The sequence below is a fragment of the Larus michahellis genome, chromosome 14 (assembly GCF_964199755.1).
Source record: "Larus michahellis chromosome 14, bLarMic1.1, whole genome shotgun sequence".
Classification (NCBI taxonomy): domain Eukaryota; kingdom Metazoa; phylum Chordata; class Aves; order Charadriiformes; family Laridae; genus Larus; species Larus michahellis.
In genome coordinates, this window is record NC_133909.1 from 14220613 (window position 1) to 14238703 (window position 18091).

At 40.4% G+C, this 18091-nt stretch overlaps 1 protein-coding gene across 1 annotated transcript in view; it reads left to right on the forward strand.

Annotated features, from left to right (window-relative positions):
• PITPNC1 (phosphatidylinositol transfer protein cytoplasmic 1) overlaps positions 1–18091 on the forward strand; it is an 87912-nt gene that overhangs the window by 53753 nt on the left and 16068 nt on the right. Inside the window, exons 5-6 of the mRNA XM_074608121.1 lie at positions 1897–1968; positions 12618–12713. Coding sequence (XP_074464222.1) covers positions 1897–1968; positions 12618–12713 — 168 coding nt within the window. The remainder of the gene's footprint in view (positions 1–1896; positions 1969–12617; positions 12714–18091) is intronic.

An 18091-nucleotide genomic window follows, 5' to 3' on the forward strand; every position in this document is an offset into this window, starting at 1 on the left:
ACCTTGGCTTTTTTTTTTTAAACTTCTTTGGCTGTAGTGCCTTCTGTTTGCTAATGCTTTTGTTTGCAGATGCCTTTGGATGTCTCCCAGAATAGGAGCAACATGCTGAGATATGTGGTGAAACCTCAATTGGGAGAATATCTGGATTTTTTTGGTGTTAATTTGTGTTACAAGATCCCCGGTTCTGACAGACTGCTTATAAATATTGTATATTTTTCAACCAGCACTTCCTGCGATATATACATAGGAAATGTTTAATTACCCGCAAAACCTGGGTACCAGGAACCGGCAGATCTCTCGCTGAACTTGCCCCGTCCTGCACTCACATACTGCTGGGGTTTTTTCTTTTTTTTGCCTCCCACATACTCACTCAATGAACACGTTGCATAGCTGAGAGCTAGTCACGGTTCAGATTGGATTGAAACTCATAAATGTGCTACTCCACAGAAATCTGTAATAAAAGGCAAAACGTTTAGAAGATCTGAGGAGAAGCCTGTGTGGTCTGGGCATCTGTGGCACCAACACGTGACATGGGAGTGTTTCCTTGTGTTAGCGGGAGGCAGTTTGACCAGAGGCTTTCCATGGCACCAGAACCTTATTCTGGCAAAACTCTCTCATTTTTAAAACAATTATTAATTCTAGATGTGCTCGTCGAATACTAGATATCCCGTGATCAGAAGAAGATTGAACAATGGCTTGTAGGGTGATATCCATGGAATCGGGAAGTATTTTCTGCAGTCTCAAAGGAGCTGGCTTCTCGTTTCAATTTTGCTGCCCCGCAGGTGGCCGCCTAAATCACCTCCTTCCTTAGTCATCAGCCTCTCCCTTCCTTAGAAGGACTCTCCAAAATTTATCAAGTCCAAACTTGGACTGACAGCACTGTGAACACTGAGGCATAATAAAGTCCTCGTTGTGTAACCTGTACGTACAGCCCAGTAAATAGTCCCAGTCTTTACGAAGGCACTTTGCCATAGGGTGTTAGTGATGCATCACACACGGAACTGGCACTTCGGTTTTACTGCAGCCTCATGCAAGAAAAGACTTGATGACTAATAGTAAAGACGCTGAACTAGCATCCTTCAGAGCTGTTAGACAGCTGCTCTGCCTATCTGAAAAGTTGATTTGAAAGAACTGGGAAATGCTAAAGAAAAGATATTTGAAATATTTTTTTTTCCACTGGAATTATGTTGCCTAGTATTATAAATTCTAGTCTCAATAAGCCAAATAAATTAAGCAATCCACAGAAAAATAAATTTATTCCTGTGTAAAATACAGAAATATTATCTTTACTAGAAAAATATTTGTGCATTCTTAATTTTCTTGCATTATTATCTGAAGATTTATTTGGGTTTAGTATAAAGGAATTTCCCCAGCAGCTCATAATCTATCTTAATTTCATTAAGAGGAAATTATGCTAAAATTCCTTTCTCACTGAAAATTTAAAAAACCCCCTCACACCTCAAAGCATTGTTTTCTGGTTAGCACCTGCAGCTAGCGAAGTGTCCTTGGGCTATTTCATATGGGGGACAGACTAACCTATGGTGATGAGTATCTAGTTGATTTTGAGAGCTTAGAGAACTGAATTTATGACAAGACGTTCAGGACACTTGTACTCATATGCATAGTGAGCATGAGAAGTAGTGTGTCGGGTCATTCCAGAGTACTTATACTGCTTTATTTATACCTTCGTTACAGTATTCAACATTAAGATAGAATCTCTACATCCCTCCAGGATCATAAAACCCTTTGCTCTCATGTTGTGTGTGCATTTACTCTTTTTTCTTGAAGTAATCTGAAATAAATAAGAAAGCTGATAGCAAACAGGATGTACCGCGTATGTCAGCTGATGAAGCAGGGCATATTTTTTATGTCAAACATATTTTTCTTTTGTTGCAGTGTTCATTTTTGCCTAAATTCTCCATTCATATAGAGACAAAATACGAGGACAACAAAGGAAGCAATGACAGTGTAAGTATGATGGCGTTTGCAGAATTTCATTTAATCCTTGTAGTTAATGGTGGTCGATATCCGGGGGCTGTGGCCCTTTCAGTCTGGGAAAAGGCCGGAATGGGCTGGTGTCTCTGCACCTACTGGGTGTCCTGTTCCTCAGCAGCTTGTCAGCCTGCAGAGTAGCTACCTCCAAAGCATCATGAGATGAAAGATTCATGTACAGAACTTCCCTTCTGCATCTCGCATCCTGCTTGTTCCTTCTCTAAACAACAACATTTACATATATGAATTTAATCCTGATGAACATTTATGGAGAGCAAGGAAGAGAGTACTCTTTTTTGGGGGGTGTAATTGTATTCCACTTGATGTGTTCCGCATTCTTCTCTCTGAGCACAGGGGCTTGAACTCAAAGGAGCTGGTAGGAAGAGCAAACAGGAAACTAAACAATGGCCAGAGATGAGAGATCTCAGTAAACAACTCCAAGGGAACAATGGCTGGGCTACTGAGGTGATGCTTTTGGCAATCACTTACCAAAAGTTACAAAGTTCTCAGAGCTAGAGCTTAGAGAGGAAAAGGATAGTTAACTATGCAAAATCCTCTCTAGAGGAAGGGCGGGAGTGAGAGCCAGCAGCTGCTGATGGAGAGATGCTCAGGAACAGAAGGCAGGAGGTCAGGCAGACGCTGGTGCCCTGACAGGGAGCAGAGCAGTCACACGGCTTGCAAGAAAAGAACCATGTTAGAGAAAGCCAGGCGTGTGAGGATTCAACCCGTGGATCAACACACAAATACGTTTCTGTACATTTTGGTATGCTTTAAACAGTCCTTTGTTGCAGATTTACGAGACGTTTCTTGTAAGCGGGAAATACAGGTTAAAATGTCTGGGAAATTGATCTGTAAATACAGAGACCTAACGAAGGAGTATTTAAACTCGAGAAGGAAGAGGGCAGCAAAGTAGATTTTAAGGGGTCTGAGATGCAGAGCCTTTCGGTTTCCAGGGGCGTCCCTCCCACAGCCGTATTCAGGTTCAAGTATTCTGTTCTCCAGATGGGAGGTACATTTCCCCAAGCGCCACGGGCCTGCGTGGTAATAAGGCTGACAGCTGTTGCACTGCTCATGGCAGAATAATTACCTGTAAAAGAACAAGGTATAATTTTGAATAATGTTTTTGGCAAACAGTCACTTTCCCAATGGGAACATGACAGGGATCGTGTATTGGCCACCAGACACCAACAACTTTCAGTCACTGCTAGTCTAAGCCAGTTCCAGATCAGCGAGAGGAAAAAAAGAAGTGTATTACATTACCAACTATATGAGCATGATGTAATTTATGTACTTTTTAATGTTCACTTCTGCTTTGTGGCAGCACTTTAATTCAGAGCAAGCCCACACCTTTGGTTTCAGGAGGGTGCAGACTAGTTTTCTGGTGCATTATACTGTCAGCAGTGAGAAGGCACGTTCTGTACTGACTCCTCACAGAGGAAGAACTGAAGTTACTTAAGCAGTGAATTTTCAATTTTTTTCTGTGTGTCAGTTTTGTGGCTAAAATACTATGAATCAAGCCGTGAATAGTACCCAACCAGTGAATTTAAGATGAAAGTAGCACAGAGGCAGGATACTCAGGTGATGTAAACCAAAGAATCTCTATTCTGCTTGAATCCAGCTCTTCAAATGTCATTTTTACCAGAGTGCCGGTGGGGTAATATATGTTACCTTTCTACTGGGGTACCTGGGTCACAGACTCGGCAAGTATTTAGCAGGATTGACAGATTTAATTGACCCTTACTTGAACCGCAGAGGAGAAAAAGAAGCTGAATTAGAGGGCTGAATTCCAGCCTTAATTTCCATGATTTTGTAATTCTGAGAGCTCTGCTATTCACTGGTGTGAACACAGCAAACCACTGGAAGGTCTATGTGCTTTGCCGTGGATCCAGTGCCAGCGGCCTGGTGACACAGACGTGTGCGGTACAGCACTGAAGTGCTGGCAGGGTCCTCGATACGAGCCCGAGGGAAGCCTTCTGTTAAACCAAACACCTCAGAACCAGGGCTGAGCGTCAGTCCTGTTTCTGTTACTCAATGAGCAGGCTTAAACCTCACTTAATAAAATGTGAAGTTTAATTCTCCTCTTTTCAGTCAAGTTTAGATTCAATTTCACTACGTTTGCCCAGTCAGAAAACGGGGAGTGCAGCATCCATTTCCATAGACACACTCTGTTTTTCTTCATGGCGACTGTCAACCTTGGCTGATGAAGAAATAATTAATCCAAAAAAAACTTCTGTAAATTTTGCAGTTGTAACGCAAAATACACTGAATGAATATTAATATTACAGTAACGAGGGTAATAATGCATGTCTGGTTTCAACTCAACTATTTCTAGATATATTTTGTGAGACCAAACTGTTTTTTTGAAATCTTTGAACTCTGGTCTGTTCTTCATTTCCATGCTATCTAATAAAGTAGATATTGATTGTAAAACACAATAATTAGATATATGGATACTAAATCTAATTCCGTTGACTAGTGGAAGAAAGCAATATAAATGCTCTTGGGTTCCTGTTCTCATTTAGCAGGCTAGTATATTATTAGAATTATTTTATTTAATATGTTGCATTGTCTGGTAAAATCCTACCTAATTACTGTGGTGTATCTTGATGCAAAAATCCTCCTCATTTTTCTTGCCAATTGTCATGATAGAAGAAACTAGTGAAAGATAATGATATCTGCTTTGGAACTTGATTTTTCTACGTCTTAGACTTTGTCGCCATTTTAACCTGTTTTAAATGTGCTTAAAGCACTATTGTCCCGATGTGTCAGAGCTTGCACTTGATTTGCACAAATACAAACATTGCCAGAAGGAACAATGGACCATAACCCCCTTTATTTAGGTAAAACACGAATGAAGCTTGTGTAGAGGGTAGTAGCGCAGTCCCATAAATCCAACCAGCTGGATTTCTAGTGCCCCAGCGCTGCTGATGTTGCTGTATCGCATCTAGATGTTTGCGTGGCAACTCTCTCCTTAGGAAAACCGGCAGCGCTGGATGAAGGTGTTAGTACGGCAAATATTGTCACTGCCACCTTGCAGCTTTAGAGCTTCGTTAATAGTGTTGGAAACTAGACCAATGAGTCGGGCCATTCAGGGTTTCCCCTTACAGGTCTTTTAAAAAGTAAACTTCTCAGTTTAAAGGGAAGTTTTATTTTTATTTTACTTTTATTTTAAATTACAAAATGGAATGCCTAAAAATCAGAATGGCTTGTAAAATGTAAATTACACTGTAGGTGGTGTCTGTAAGTACATGAAAATATTGCTTCCCTGTTGCATCTTTAGCTGCTTGCGTAAGGCAAGTGGGAGGTGCTGGGGGGGGCGCAGGTGCCTCAGCAGAGAGCTTCCCTCAGCGCACACACGCCAGGAAAGCGCATGTTAATCGCTCGCTGCACACTTTCTTTCCCCCAAGAAAAATTAGCAATTAGAGAATTTGAATGTAGATGCACAAAGTCTGTATTTTGAATATTAAAACCATACGTTAAATACAAGAGAATTCTTAAGATTGTCTAATTAATGAAATGGTCAGAAATCCCAGGCAGGAGCGGTAGAAGTTACTGCTTGTTTGTGGATAAATTAGCCTGTGGTTTTCATGAGCAGCCTTTTTTGACCTCTTTATTTGGGCAGATGTTTTCTTTTAACAGACTGTTGATTGGTCAGTGTTTATGTCACATAAGGCTAATTTTATTCTAAATGGTCTCAATTTTCTCTCCATCTCTATTCTTACAACTTCCGTGCACACGACAGACACACATTTTGTTTATTTTTAGTCTTAGTGGGGAATGCACCAACCTAGGCTTTCTGTTGATAAGAAAGGATCCAGCGCGTGGCTCAAGTAGATCCTGTAATCAATGCTCGGTGATCTCGCGCGCTGCGGCTCCGTGCCTGTTCTGGCGTGCCACAGTCTGGTCCTGCTGAAGATTTCTAAGCAGCAATCTGCAGCTGAAGGTAGAGCAAAGGTAAAGTGAAGGCAGAGGCTGTTCGAGCAAATCACTGAATCAAGAGACGGTTCAGTTTTCTTATTCGTTGCAGAAGGATCATTATGTTTGACTGGGTTTTGTTGGTTTGTTTTGTTTTTTAGCCACAGAATTAATTTCTGCTGATATTTGGGCAGTGAATTTTTGCCATCTGATAGCGTCTGGGGAAAGTAAAAACGAACAGCTTGTAAAAATAGTCCCATAGTTGTCACTAATGGAAATTCACTGTATGTAAAACTTAACAGTGCCTTGCTCTTTGTAGCATAACGTTTTGCTTTGGAAAACTCAATGGCTGGATCTTGATTGTTAAATAATAACATGCAAGATCTTAAAATAGTGTAGTCTTTCCTTCTGTTAAATGCCCATGATATTTATTAATAAGAATAATATTATTCTTAAGAGTAATGGAGTGAAGATTTTGAGGTGGAGGTATATTTCAAGATGACAAAGTACGGGCATCATTGGGCACGTTTTTGTAAGCGGGTGTCTCGGTAATGCTGATAAAGTCATCACAGCTACAGCGCTATTCATTGTCAATCAAGAGGAAAATATATTATCAACCTGTTTCTTGCCTTTCAAAGATAATAGAGTGTTGAAAATGCACGTCTCAGAATGACCATTTGCCAAATGAAAACAAGAGGTAGTTCTGTGTTCCATGCAGTTATAAATTAACGCCAGTATCATTTGAGACATTAATAGCTTGAGCACGCTAAAACCAGCCAGCGAGTGGCAGGTATTATTTGATGAGCAACCTCTGTAGATTGCAGTGCCATCATTTAAAGTTAGAAAATCCTTTCCTGACGGTGAGGTCCAATTCTGCAGCCCTAGAAGTGACTGAGTATACGGTATTGGAGCATTCATTATACTTCATCCTTAATGGGTATTTCTCAAGTGCTGGTTGTGAAACATCCGACTGACGTAAAAGAGATTTTAGGTATGGCCAGCTAAGAAGAAAAGCTGTTTCTAGTTTTGCTCTTTTTAGGGGTGGGTTCTTTTCCCTATTTTTGTCTCCTATCTTAGTAAGATGGAACTAGGTTCTAACAAACTTCCATATAGCACATGGAAATTAAATGTAAATTCACTATTTAAGGAAACTGCTATGAAATACTGATTTCAGCTGCAGTGGATTCAGCTGTGCCCCGGCTTAGCCTCACTGCGCGACAGGATATAATGCTGTAAATTCTCTGAAGGATTGCTGGGCATCACTGCAGAGTGTGTCCAGATGAAGGCGAGGGTCACTTATAGGGATGACTTTCTTTGCACCTGGACCTTTTCTGTATGATGGTGTTGAGTGTCTCGCTCCTGTATGATACAGGCAAAAATGCAGGCAAAGCAGCGGAGAGGTTAGCTTAAAATTCCTTCTGTGTGAAGAGCTCTCATTTTGTTGAACAGAACTCCAACTCGTGTGTACCGAGCACATATGGCTATCGCAGAACATAAGATAAGGCTGCTACTGACAGAGAGTGTGAACAAGTAGTATGGTTCTGCCTCTACTTTTTGATTTTTCTAAATGAACTACTGAAGTTAATTAGGAGATCTAGCACTTGAAATAGATGTGACTTCAAAAAAACTAATCCCAGTAAATATTATTGATAGTGTGTTATGGTCTTGGAAGCACAGCTACTTTGACAAAATTGCGTAAAAATATGTTTAGCTGTTCAGAAAGTACAAATCTAAATGAGATATTTTATAAGAGATGGAATAATAGAGGAGTCGTGACATGGAGATAAAAAGGAGGAGTGCACAAGGCTGCTGATAAATAGGGAACTGCCTTTGTGAGTTCCACTCTGGGGCAGACAGTGATCTTCCCACAGCGTTCAGGGAGCCAAATTTACTGCTCTCAGGGAGAGATTCAACCTTTTTCCATAGGAGAATTGCTCCCTATTATCTGTGTCCACATAAATAGTTTTAGCCAGTGAACAGGTTGAAATTGGTCAATTCCTGTAATCTTTGCCCAAGTAAATCTCCAAAGCAAATTAACAGACTTGGGGGGGAACTGAGGTTGGAACACGATTTACAGAAAAGTTACACGCCGCATTCTCCATGGGTGAAGCTCTGAGTGGGTGTTCTTTTATTTTAGACCAAATTTTCCTTCAGAAAAATGAGAGTTAAAGTGGACCAGATGACACGACCTGCAAAAGGATGCTGTAAAAATAAATGGAAGACTAGCCAGTAGTTCTGGCAATGGCAATCTAAGGAGATTAGAATTTAAAAAAAAAAAAAAAAAAAAAAAAAAACAGAAAGCGCTTGTCATCGTACAAATTGCTCAATACCTGCAAGTTGCATGGCTGGACTACGTTTCAGAGATGGGAGAAAATACAGAGAAAACACAAAAGCTTCAGTGAAATATCAATATTTGAATTAAAAAAGGATATGTTGCAATTATGCATCTAAGCTTGGAGACTCTTCTAGCTGCATACTCTGTTTTTTCCATTTTCTTGAAGCACAGAGACAATGAATGAATCCATATAATAGTGAGAAAGGCAGAGATAAATTTAATTTAATTTCAAATTCTGATGTTTAAAGATATTTTTGTCATGCTGTTCATGTCATAGCCTGTCTATCCCACTACGATGTCATCTTGAGATGTCCAGCTGCCGCAAAGACAAGATTTAAGTTCGTTGGGACGCCTATTGGCTTTGTTGACAGGGCAGGGAAAATGGGGAGGCAGAGAGGGAAGAACAACACTTTCAGGCACAGAGATTAACTCGAAGAAGAATTTAATAGAAGAGGAAATGCGATTTATGTAGAAATTCTCATCTCAATAAATTACATCTACACACGGTATGTTGAACAATGTAGTCATTTGGGCTTAAGTTTGCAGTTAGGCAGAGGTGTCTGATTACTTAGCACGTGGGATAATAATCACGTTTGCTACCATATTACCTACCTATAATTAATTTAGTAGTGCTCTGCTTTTTCGGAAAAAAGTCTTGCAGCTCTTACCTGTTTCATTTCTCTGCCTCAGCTGCGTTTCTCAGCCATGGCTGACTACCCGGCTATGGCATAACAACTAAGAAAAACAGAGATCTCTCACCCAGAGCCTCACAAGGGACGGAAAAAATAGCGTCCAGAAAAAAACACACCCATCTTCAAACTTGTTTGTTTATAGCATTGAATTTTCCGTATAGGTCGCCTTATCGCTTTCATCTCTAACCACTTGTCTTTATTTTTAAATTGACCAGTCATTTGGCTGTTTCCACAGGAAATGTTATGTCCTGCCTGCATTAGCGTTAGCTGTAATCAGCTGCCTTATTACAGCCCGCTGACCACGAACCTCGCGTATCCCCACTTGTAAAAAGACCCTTTTGCAGTAAAGACGGAGACGAACAACTTTCCAGCTGGTGATCCCTTGAACACATTCTTTGCTCTCAATGACACTAAAAAAACCCATCGCAAGAGAGAATCATATGTTATGCAACAAAGCCAAACCAACCAGGCTCAGTTTGACGGGAGTCTTTGTAGCGGAGATGAGGGAGGAGTTTGCCAGCGCGGATGCCACCAGCGTGTCCGCTGGGTCTGGCTCGGTACTGCTCACGCCCAAACCAGGCTACCTGCGGTCGTCGGCCATCAGATACCTTTTGGATTAGCTGCCTCTGAATGAGGTTGAAGCCAGCAACTTAGCCTGAAGATAGAATAAAAAGAAAAATGGGAAAGGAGCTTGTAGAAAACAGATGTTACATTTGTTGTTGACTTAACATCGTCTCATAACCTGACTTTCTGTTCTGGCATTGGCTATAAGGAGAAGAGAAGTCACCAGCGAAGTATGTGCTAGGACGTGTCATTGTAGGCCAGGAGAAAACGAAGGAAAGTTATTTAAATACAGCAGCACTTATATGTCTGAGGTATCCTGGGTGCTCTTTCTTTCCTAAGGTTAGAATCGCCTGCCGGGGTTTTTTTTTGGAAAATTTTCCTCAAAAGAAACTATTGACAATTGTAAAGATGACACAATTAAAACCTTTCTTCCACTTTTTGTCTAAATAGTGATGAGTTTTCATTCCTCTTGGAAAGTGGAAGTGTATAAATGTTTGTCTGCTGTAAAAAAGCTATCACAACCCCCCACAAAAGAAAAACCAAAACCCACAGCAAAAAGGACGCTTCAGCCTGAATGTTACTCTTTGTTTTCCATTTGATTGTGTATTTCAATCTCAATTAATTACTTGACTTCCAAATGTAAAGCCTGTCCAGTTCTTTCCAATAGAATATTTAATATTCTGCCTTTCTAGATCATCTTCTTAAGGATACAGATTGTTCTCACCGTTCATTTTCTGCACATTTGCAAATACAGTTGCACAGATTGGGAGCCTTATGCTTCTTTCCGTGGCCTTTAATCTCGTCCTTTAAAACTTTTAAATTCTCTACTCTCTTTGATCACAAACGCAATAAACCCACCCTCCCTACAGGTTTTAAGGCAATCCCAGATTATGTGGCTAGGAGAGGCAATAAGAGAATTAGAGCTAAGAAAGAAATCAGTCTTGTTCCCTAATGAGTTCTTATTTTCTCCTGTTGATAGAATGAGAAGATTAAATCTCCATCTGCAAATCTTGTGAGGAAAATCTGAGAAGGGGAGAAGCATAAATGACTAGACGACAGTTTCTACCAGCAAAGGGAAGGGAGAATGTCGTTCAGCAAACTTCTGGAAGGGAGGAAATGGCCAGAGAGCCTAAGCAGCAAAACCCGCAGAGTTGAAATGGTTGAAAATTCCTCCTGGCTTGACAGATTGGCAAAGGCATCTGTCATCCCCACTTCTGTCAAAGCATTTCAAAGAGAGAAAAAGAATTTAAAACTATGTTACTTAGAGGCGCAATATGTGGATCAAGCCTGTGACAGAGCAGGGCACGTTCCTTCAGATAAGATATTGGCTAATAGTCCCCGTTTAGGTCCTCGCAAACGTGCAGAGATAGGAATGTGCTTAAAGTTATTAGGCTTGTACTTAAAGCGTGTACTGATTCCGAGCCTCAGCTGACCTGGGAATGTCCATTTAACAGAAATCTCCATTACTTTATTTAAAGCTCTGAGATTATGGTGAAATGCATCTTGTTCCAGAACTAGTTCAAGTGATTTCATCGAGGGACTGCTCTGTATATCTGAATTCGTTGGGGAAAAAAGCAAGTAGGAAGCTTATAAAAAGCGACCTATATTATATCCATAAAACGTAACAATGATTTTGACTAATCAACATACATTTTTGCAAAACAAGGATTGTAGAAGGAAAATAAGTACACAATAAATCCAGGCTGGAGTTTCCCTTTGTTGTGTTCTGCAGTTTCAGACATGTTAATCTTTCAGATGCAATTCAGTAAGCATTCAGTCTTGCCTCTTTTATTCCAGTCCTGTTAACTACCAAGACTAGTTAAAACTGTAGAGTGAAACTTGAGCTTTTCATTTATTTGAATTATGATTTCTCGAGCAGAGTTCTTACTGGCTGCTCCTTGTAGTCCACTGCTCTCTTTGAACGCTTTACACAGGCAGCTGCATTTCTTTCAAAAATAATAAAGTAGCATTCTTGTTACTGAAGAGTTGCTGGCATTTCGTAGTTTTAACTGTTCCACTAGGATGAAATGAAATTAAGAGCATTCACTACATTTATTTAAAAAAAAAAAAAAAAAGAAAGCAGAAATATTTACGCTTCCTGGAAACCTTAGCTATAGAACATTGTGCCCCAAAGGAAAAAACACATCGTTGGCTCGTTCACGATCCTGACAGCGCGTGCACAGCTTCCCTGAATTCTGTGGCACTAATTCATGACAGCCTTTTAGCTACCCCTATTTCCAAGTCCCAGATTCATGAGTAGAAATTTATTGCAGACATAGCAGAAGTCACATGGGTCACTAAGATGCCTAAATAATTAAATTATGGGCACAGGCGCAGAAGTCTATTCCGCTGCAGATGCAAATGACCTGCATTTTCAAAATATGCCCGTCGTTTGCCTTGCATAGAACAAGAGACTTGGTGCTCAAAACCAGGTCCTAAAGGATTAAAATGAAAATAAGCTTTATGTGTGCTGGATAGTGGAAATTTCCAGCTTCCACTGAGGGCACTTCAATGAAAATTCTGATTCTCGGTATAACAGCAACTCAGCCTGACCAGCTCCCGCGACACACCTGCGTTTCATTGCTGTCCCTGGAGGGAGAAGGTTAGAAACATCCAGAGTCCAGGTTTTTTACACAGTGACGGAATCTGGTTCAAAGATTAGAGAATAGAATAAAAAGCAATCCTAGTTGTTGACTTTACTATTTGTGACCAAAGTCTCCATTTCAAAAAGTGGGAGGAAGAGCAGCGGTGTGAGCGGCAGGTCCTGGGCACGGTGTGTTGTAAACAGTCCGCTGTCTCTTCATCTGACTTAATGGATTGTTCCCAAAAAAGTCTGTAGTGTAATTCATTTAAACTGTTGTTAATCTTGCTTAGGAACACGTTGCTTATACATGATCCTGAGGACACTCATCTTCTTCCCCCTGATGGCTGCAGCAGGCTGGAGAACGTGACTGTGTCCCTGCAAAAGCGTCGGTCTCTTACCTCAGGAGCTGTTCAGGCACAAGCCTAAAATACGTTATGTTGCACAAGTCACCGAAAATGGCTTGTAACCATTATTCCAGGTGGATTTTACAAGGGTGTTGTTCTGTTACAATGTGGAATTTCTTTAACTCTTGCAGATTTTCGACAAAGAAGCTAAAGATCTGGAACGAGAAGTCTGCTTCATTGATATTGCCAGTGACGAAATTCCTGAGCGCTATTACAAAGAATCAGAGGTAAGAGAAGACTCGATTGTGACATGAAGAAGGGAATGTAGGAGGCTGCAGGAAAGCCTCAAGAGGAATCAAAATAATTTCAGTTTTGTATGAAATCTTGCTGGTCAGTAGGATTTAAAAAGCTTTCAATAGGAGGGAAGCAGACAGCAGCCTCTCTCTCTAGGTTGCCTGACACTTTCTTTTGCAGCTTCCTTCAGCCTTTTGAAAGACTTTCACGCCCTTATCAGAAACATCCTGTCCCACACCTTTGATATTCAGCTGAATTCATTCAAAGTAGAAAAGGACTTTTCTTTGAATCACGAAGCTCAGCTGAGTGCTTGCGGGTCTGAGCGGTTTCAGACATTACTGTTGTCCTTATTTGCATCCCGCCCCGACTAATACGTCACGCGAAGTGTCGAAGCCCAGGCAAAGGACAGATAATGCTGCAGTGAGAACAGGGTTGATGCACAGTTGCTCGGGGGGTGGCCACGAGACAAGACCAAGAGGGCCTGAAGCATACATTCTGCAGGAAATCTGCCAAAAAGCATCAACGGCAGCAGACACATTCACTCTCCTAATGTTCCCTTGAAAGTTGCTCCCCTGAATATTTGCTAGTGCACAGCTCTGAAGAGCGTGTTCCTTTGAGGTCAATGCAATTCCCTGCTTTGAAATCAGCAACCCCCATGCAAATGAAGATGAGTCTCGATGCTTTAACCTCGGGCTTGAAAAATGATGGTTCACAGGAAGTAGCCAGAGAGGAATGATCAGACCCATGCTTGCATTTAATTTTGGAGATATGATTTGCCTCTGGAGCCAAGTATATATTCATAGCTGGCAATGAGTATGGCAGCTGTTCGACTATACAAAACGAGAGTACATAATCATTTTTAGGACAGAAAATGAAGACTTGCCAATGAATATATTTCTATACCATAGGAGACATGATTTTCAGACTCAAAAAGTCAGGTACTTGTTATCTTCCATTTATAGATCCCATTTCAAATTTTATGTACGGGTTATAAAACAAAATTGGGTCTACAGTAGAATGAAAAGTAATTTTATTAGTTTCCTTAGATAACAAAACCCATCTGTTATGTACCAAAAATTATATAACACCTCGTGAAACAGCTTCTTGGTCCCATCATCTCCTCTGAACTCCCCAGACTTCTGGTGCCATTTAGGAAGGAGTGCTGCCATCGAACGGGTCAGCATTTGGCTGCGTTTTAAAGAAATCACGTGAGCTTCTTCATCTCAGGGGGTGCACTTTCAGAAACTGTAAACCCAAAGGTAACATCCAGCTTTTCAGCTTTCCTTCCCATTTTTAATAGCCAAATATTACACATAATTTCCATAGGAATAATCTTGCGATATAGAAGATCAGCCTCATGTTAAGTGAGAAAAGAATTTCAGAGTTTTTGTGTTGTTATTTAAAAGATACATCTAGAGACCTGATTCCAAGCAAAATAGAATTTTCTATGGGTTTAAACAACAAAAATAGCCCAGCATCTGTTGTTTTTTCTGTACTGATGGATGATTTGTATGTTGGCTCCCAAATTCTGTTTCAGAATTCATACAAAATAGTAAGAACACCTTAGCATCGAACTGTGCACCTACTGTAATTGATATTGAATTAATAATAGTTCAATTCAGTATCTTCCAAAGTTTACAAACTATGGGGGTTTTATGCTACTGTATGATGAATATGAAGCCAAATTCCCATTTCTGATGAGGCCTCTTACATAATTTAGGGACTATAAAAAGACTTTTAATGTTTGTAAATGTAATTTCTGTCTGTTTTCAATCACAATAGCTAAAGAAGTAACTCTATATAAATGAGAAACAGCCTGTGTTTTCCAAATAACAGTTTCAGAGATAAATAAAAACCATTTACTGTAAGCTTTTGAAAGGTATTTTAATTACAGTAATAACAACAATTTGGCAGCTTTTAGATCATTTAATCTGAATTGCTACTAAGTTTAAAGATTAAAAGGGAAGTACAATCCTCAGGATTTAAGAATTAGATCCCACAGGGTAAGTGTTCTGACTCCGATCCAGAAAGACTAATGAGAACGGTTTTAACTTCAGGCACATTAGTAATCTCTTTGTTTCAGTGGATCTTCCACATGCTTAAAATTAAGCAAGTTCTGTATCGGGGTCAGCACACTTAGCAGCTGCTAGAAATGAGCTTTACATTTCTTTTATCTCCTGATGAAAGTGCATCCCTCTTCAATTAAAAATACACTTCCATTTTTAACAGCAAATGTCATTATTTAGTTGTACTACTGTATATTAGAGAGGTAACTTAAATAATTCAAAGCTTTCGTGCGCTACTTCAACTGCTTGCTCTTTGTCGGTGCGTGTGAGCCTGCCTGTAGACGGTGCCTCCTGATACGATCGACAGCACTAATTACATAGCTGCTATTGAGCTAGTATTTGAGATTTACGTTATTTTTAGCTTTAAAGTGCTAAGTTATCCTTCATTGGGTCAATATCAAACGTTTTTCAGAGTTGTCTGTATGAAAGGCCCCTTTCTACAATTTGACTGTGACCTTTCTTTGAGTTAGCGCATCCAATAACTCATTGACTATAACAGAATGGACCACAGCAGCTTTACGGTTGTTCTTTTCATTTATACAACGAGAAGACGTGGTTGTGAATGTGGGTTGTGAATGTGTTGCACTGATAGCACCAACAGAGGTGACAATATTGCCATGGCCACCGGAGGGCTGAGGAGGCGTCCAAGGGACCCACCGCATCAGGCTCAGTACAAACAAGTCCTCTGCTCCCTAGCGCCTCTCAGCTAAAAGACTATTTTTCAGTTGCCCTGACATGAATCTTATAAACAGATCCTTCCATTGTAACTTCCATAATAATGATTCACACATAAGGAGACAGAATGTATAAAACACCTTCATATGTGTAATGTTCCATTTGAATTGCATAGCTCGTTTTGCCTTGTGCTGGTACGGATGGGAAAGGAAAAGTGTTCCATGCAAATGTCATGACGGCTGAAGGAAAAATTACTGAATTCAACTTTGTACATATCTGCTTTTTCTCTCCTCCTATACATTAACTAAAATTGAAAAATAAAAAAAAAACAGTTAGATGAAGGCTTAAGGAGAGCTGTTGTTTCACTGAGGAACACTTTAAAGGAACCCTGCCAAGAATACCGCGTGATCTCTTGACCAGAATCATCCCAGCGATGTGAATTCCCCTAAGAATGGAGGGCTCATCTGTGAGCGTATGCACAAAAGCACTTAAATCACCAAGTAAATAGTGAATCAGAAGAGTTTTGTTAGCTATTACAAACACATGCACAGTCCGGTTCTGTCTCCCACGGAGGTACACGGATTTCTGCTGTCAATAGCGTTGCCCTCGTAGAAGACGGGAGGAGGCGTAACTGCAGCAATCCCGGGTATCCCAAAGCAGACGACTCAATTTTAGTTTAATGACCATCCACAAACGTCACTGTGAGGCAACCACCAGAGTACTTACCAGTGCTGCCACATCTTAAATATAGCTTTTTTTTACAAGCAGGGACCTAAAAATCCTTAAACTTTTAAGATGTTTGAATGTGAGTGCCGAATTGAGAAAGCTTGAATCTAGACCCAAGCGAAGAGATTTCCCTGGGCTTCTGTGAGGAGTCACGTGTGTTTCCAAATCTGAATGTACACATTACACGGAACACAGAATTTTATATTTCTGTATAAAGAATGTATGAGCCTACAGGTAAGAGGGGTTATACATTTTGTAAAGTCATTTCCTTGTGACTTCACCGTCAATGAATATGTATCACCAGCCACCGTCTATTCCCCATATAGACATATATATTTATCTAAATTGTAGAAAAGAATAAAACTGAGCTATGCTGAAGAGTGAGGGCCTCAAGTGAATCATTCCCTGAAATGAAACATTTACTGTAGCTACTGAGCAAAATGTTCTTTGCCACCATATTCAAGTTCTCAAAATTAACGGTGTTTCATTTCCTGTTTATAAAAAATCAGTTGAGAGTTGGACGAATGGAATAAACTTTTTAAGTTGCCTCCAAACAGAAAGATTTCATGCAGCTGCTGCAGAGTTCTTCGTCAATTGCTCTCTTTTTTGACTTGAACACAGCTGCGCTGTAATAGGTCCAGCTCACTACTGTCCAGGTGCTTTCAGAATAACAAAACCTCTATCACGTTACAGAGCCAGAAAATGATGGTCGTTGAAATAATCGAGCTGCCCGGGCCGCCGCAGTGAAAGTGTGCCACGTGGCAGTACGGGGCACGGCACCAACAGATGAAAATTTCCGTTTCCTTACTAACATCAGTTGTGAGCTTACGTAAAGGCTGGCTGGATTATCATATTTTAACACCTCAGGACTGTCCTGATATTTAAAATTCTGAAGTAGTTAGCTGGCTCTTCCAGAAAATACATTTTAATGGAAATTCGAAAAGAGAAAAAAGAGTCTTTAAAAAATGACTCCACATAACTCTCTCTAGCAGCATCTTTACATCAACAAATCTTTCCAGAGCCCTAGCTACATAAGCTGAGTTCCAAAACCTAGCAACTACAGCTGATGATGAAATGCCAGATCACGAGTATTAAAAACATGAAGGATTGGTTCTGAAATTCAACATCAAACAAAATGGTCTGCAGCTTAAAGGCGGAAAAAAATTGACTGCACTTCAAAAGCAGTGTTGGAAAATATTGCAATAGGAGTCTGAAAAAATGAATCTATGCACTAAAAGGAAGGAAGAATCTTTGTTTCTGGACATCTGAGTAGCGCCCGGTGAGAGAACAGGATGCACGGCGTAACACGATGCGCTTTCACCTCTGGAGAACTGGTTCAGCTGGGGGATCTTTTCCCATGCTAAAACGGCCGTACAACCAGCAAGGAATTTTCGAGACAGGTCGGTGACGAGGCTAACGAGATGTTCCCTGCAGGATTCCAGCCTACAGACAAAGGAGGTGGTGTCAGCCGCAGAAGAGTACGGCATCTTCAAATCATGCCTGATACCATAGCAAAGCTAAGGGAAAGCATGCCTGTTCAGATTTGCAAGTGTTCTGTAAACGATGAATGTATTTCATTATTTAAGTAAAAAATAACATTTCAGAAAAGGCATTGCAACAACCCCATGCCATATTGTCAACACGCCGGTGTTTGCCTCCTGGAAGGGGGGTTACAATTCCACATCTGATGCCTGCGACGTCTGCAGTCCATGAGGAAGGTTAAGTAAATAAATGCTAAATAATGGAATCTCCAACGATACGCATGTTGAGCCAAGACGTGGCCTAAGTAAGAAGCACTGGGAGAGTGCTATGTTTGAAACCACGTCCACCACAGTGTGGCTTTTATTTTATTTTATTGTAGTTTTACATTTTATTCTCAAGTAAGCCCAGCTCATGGGTAATGA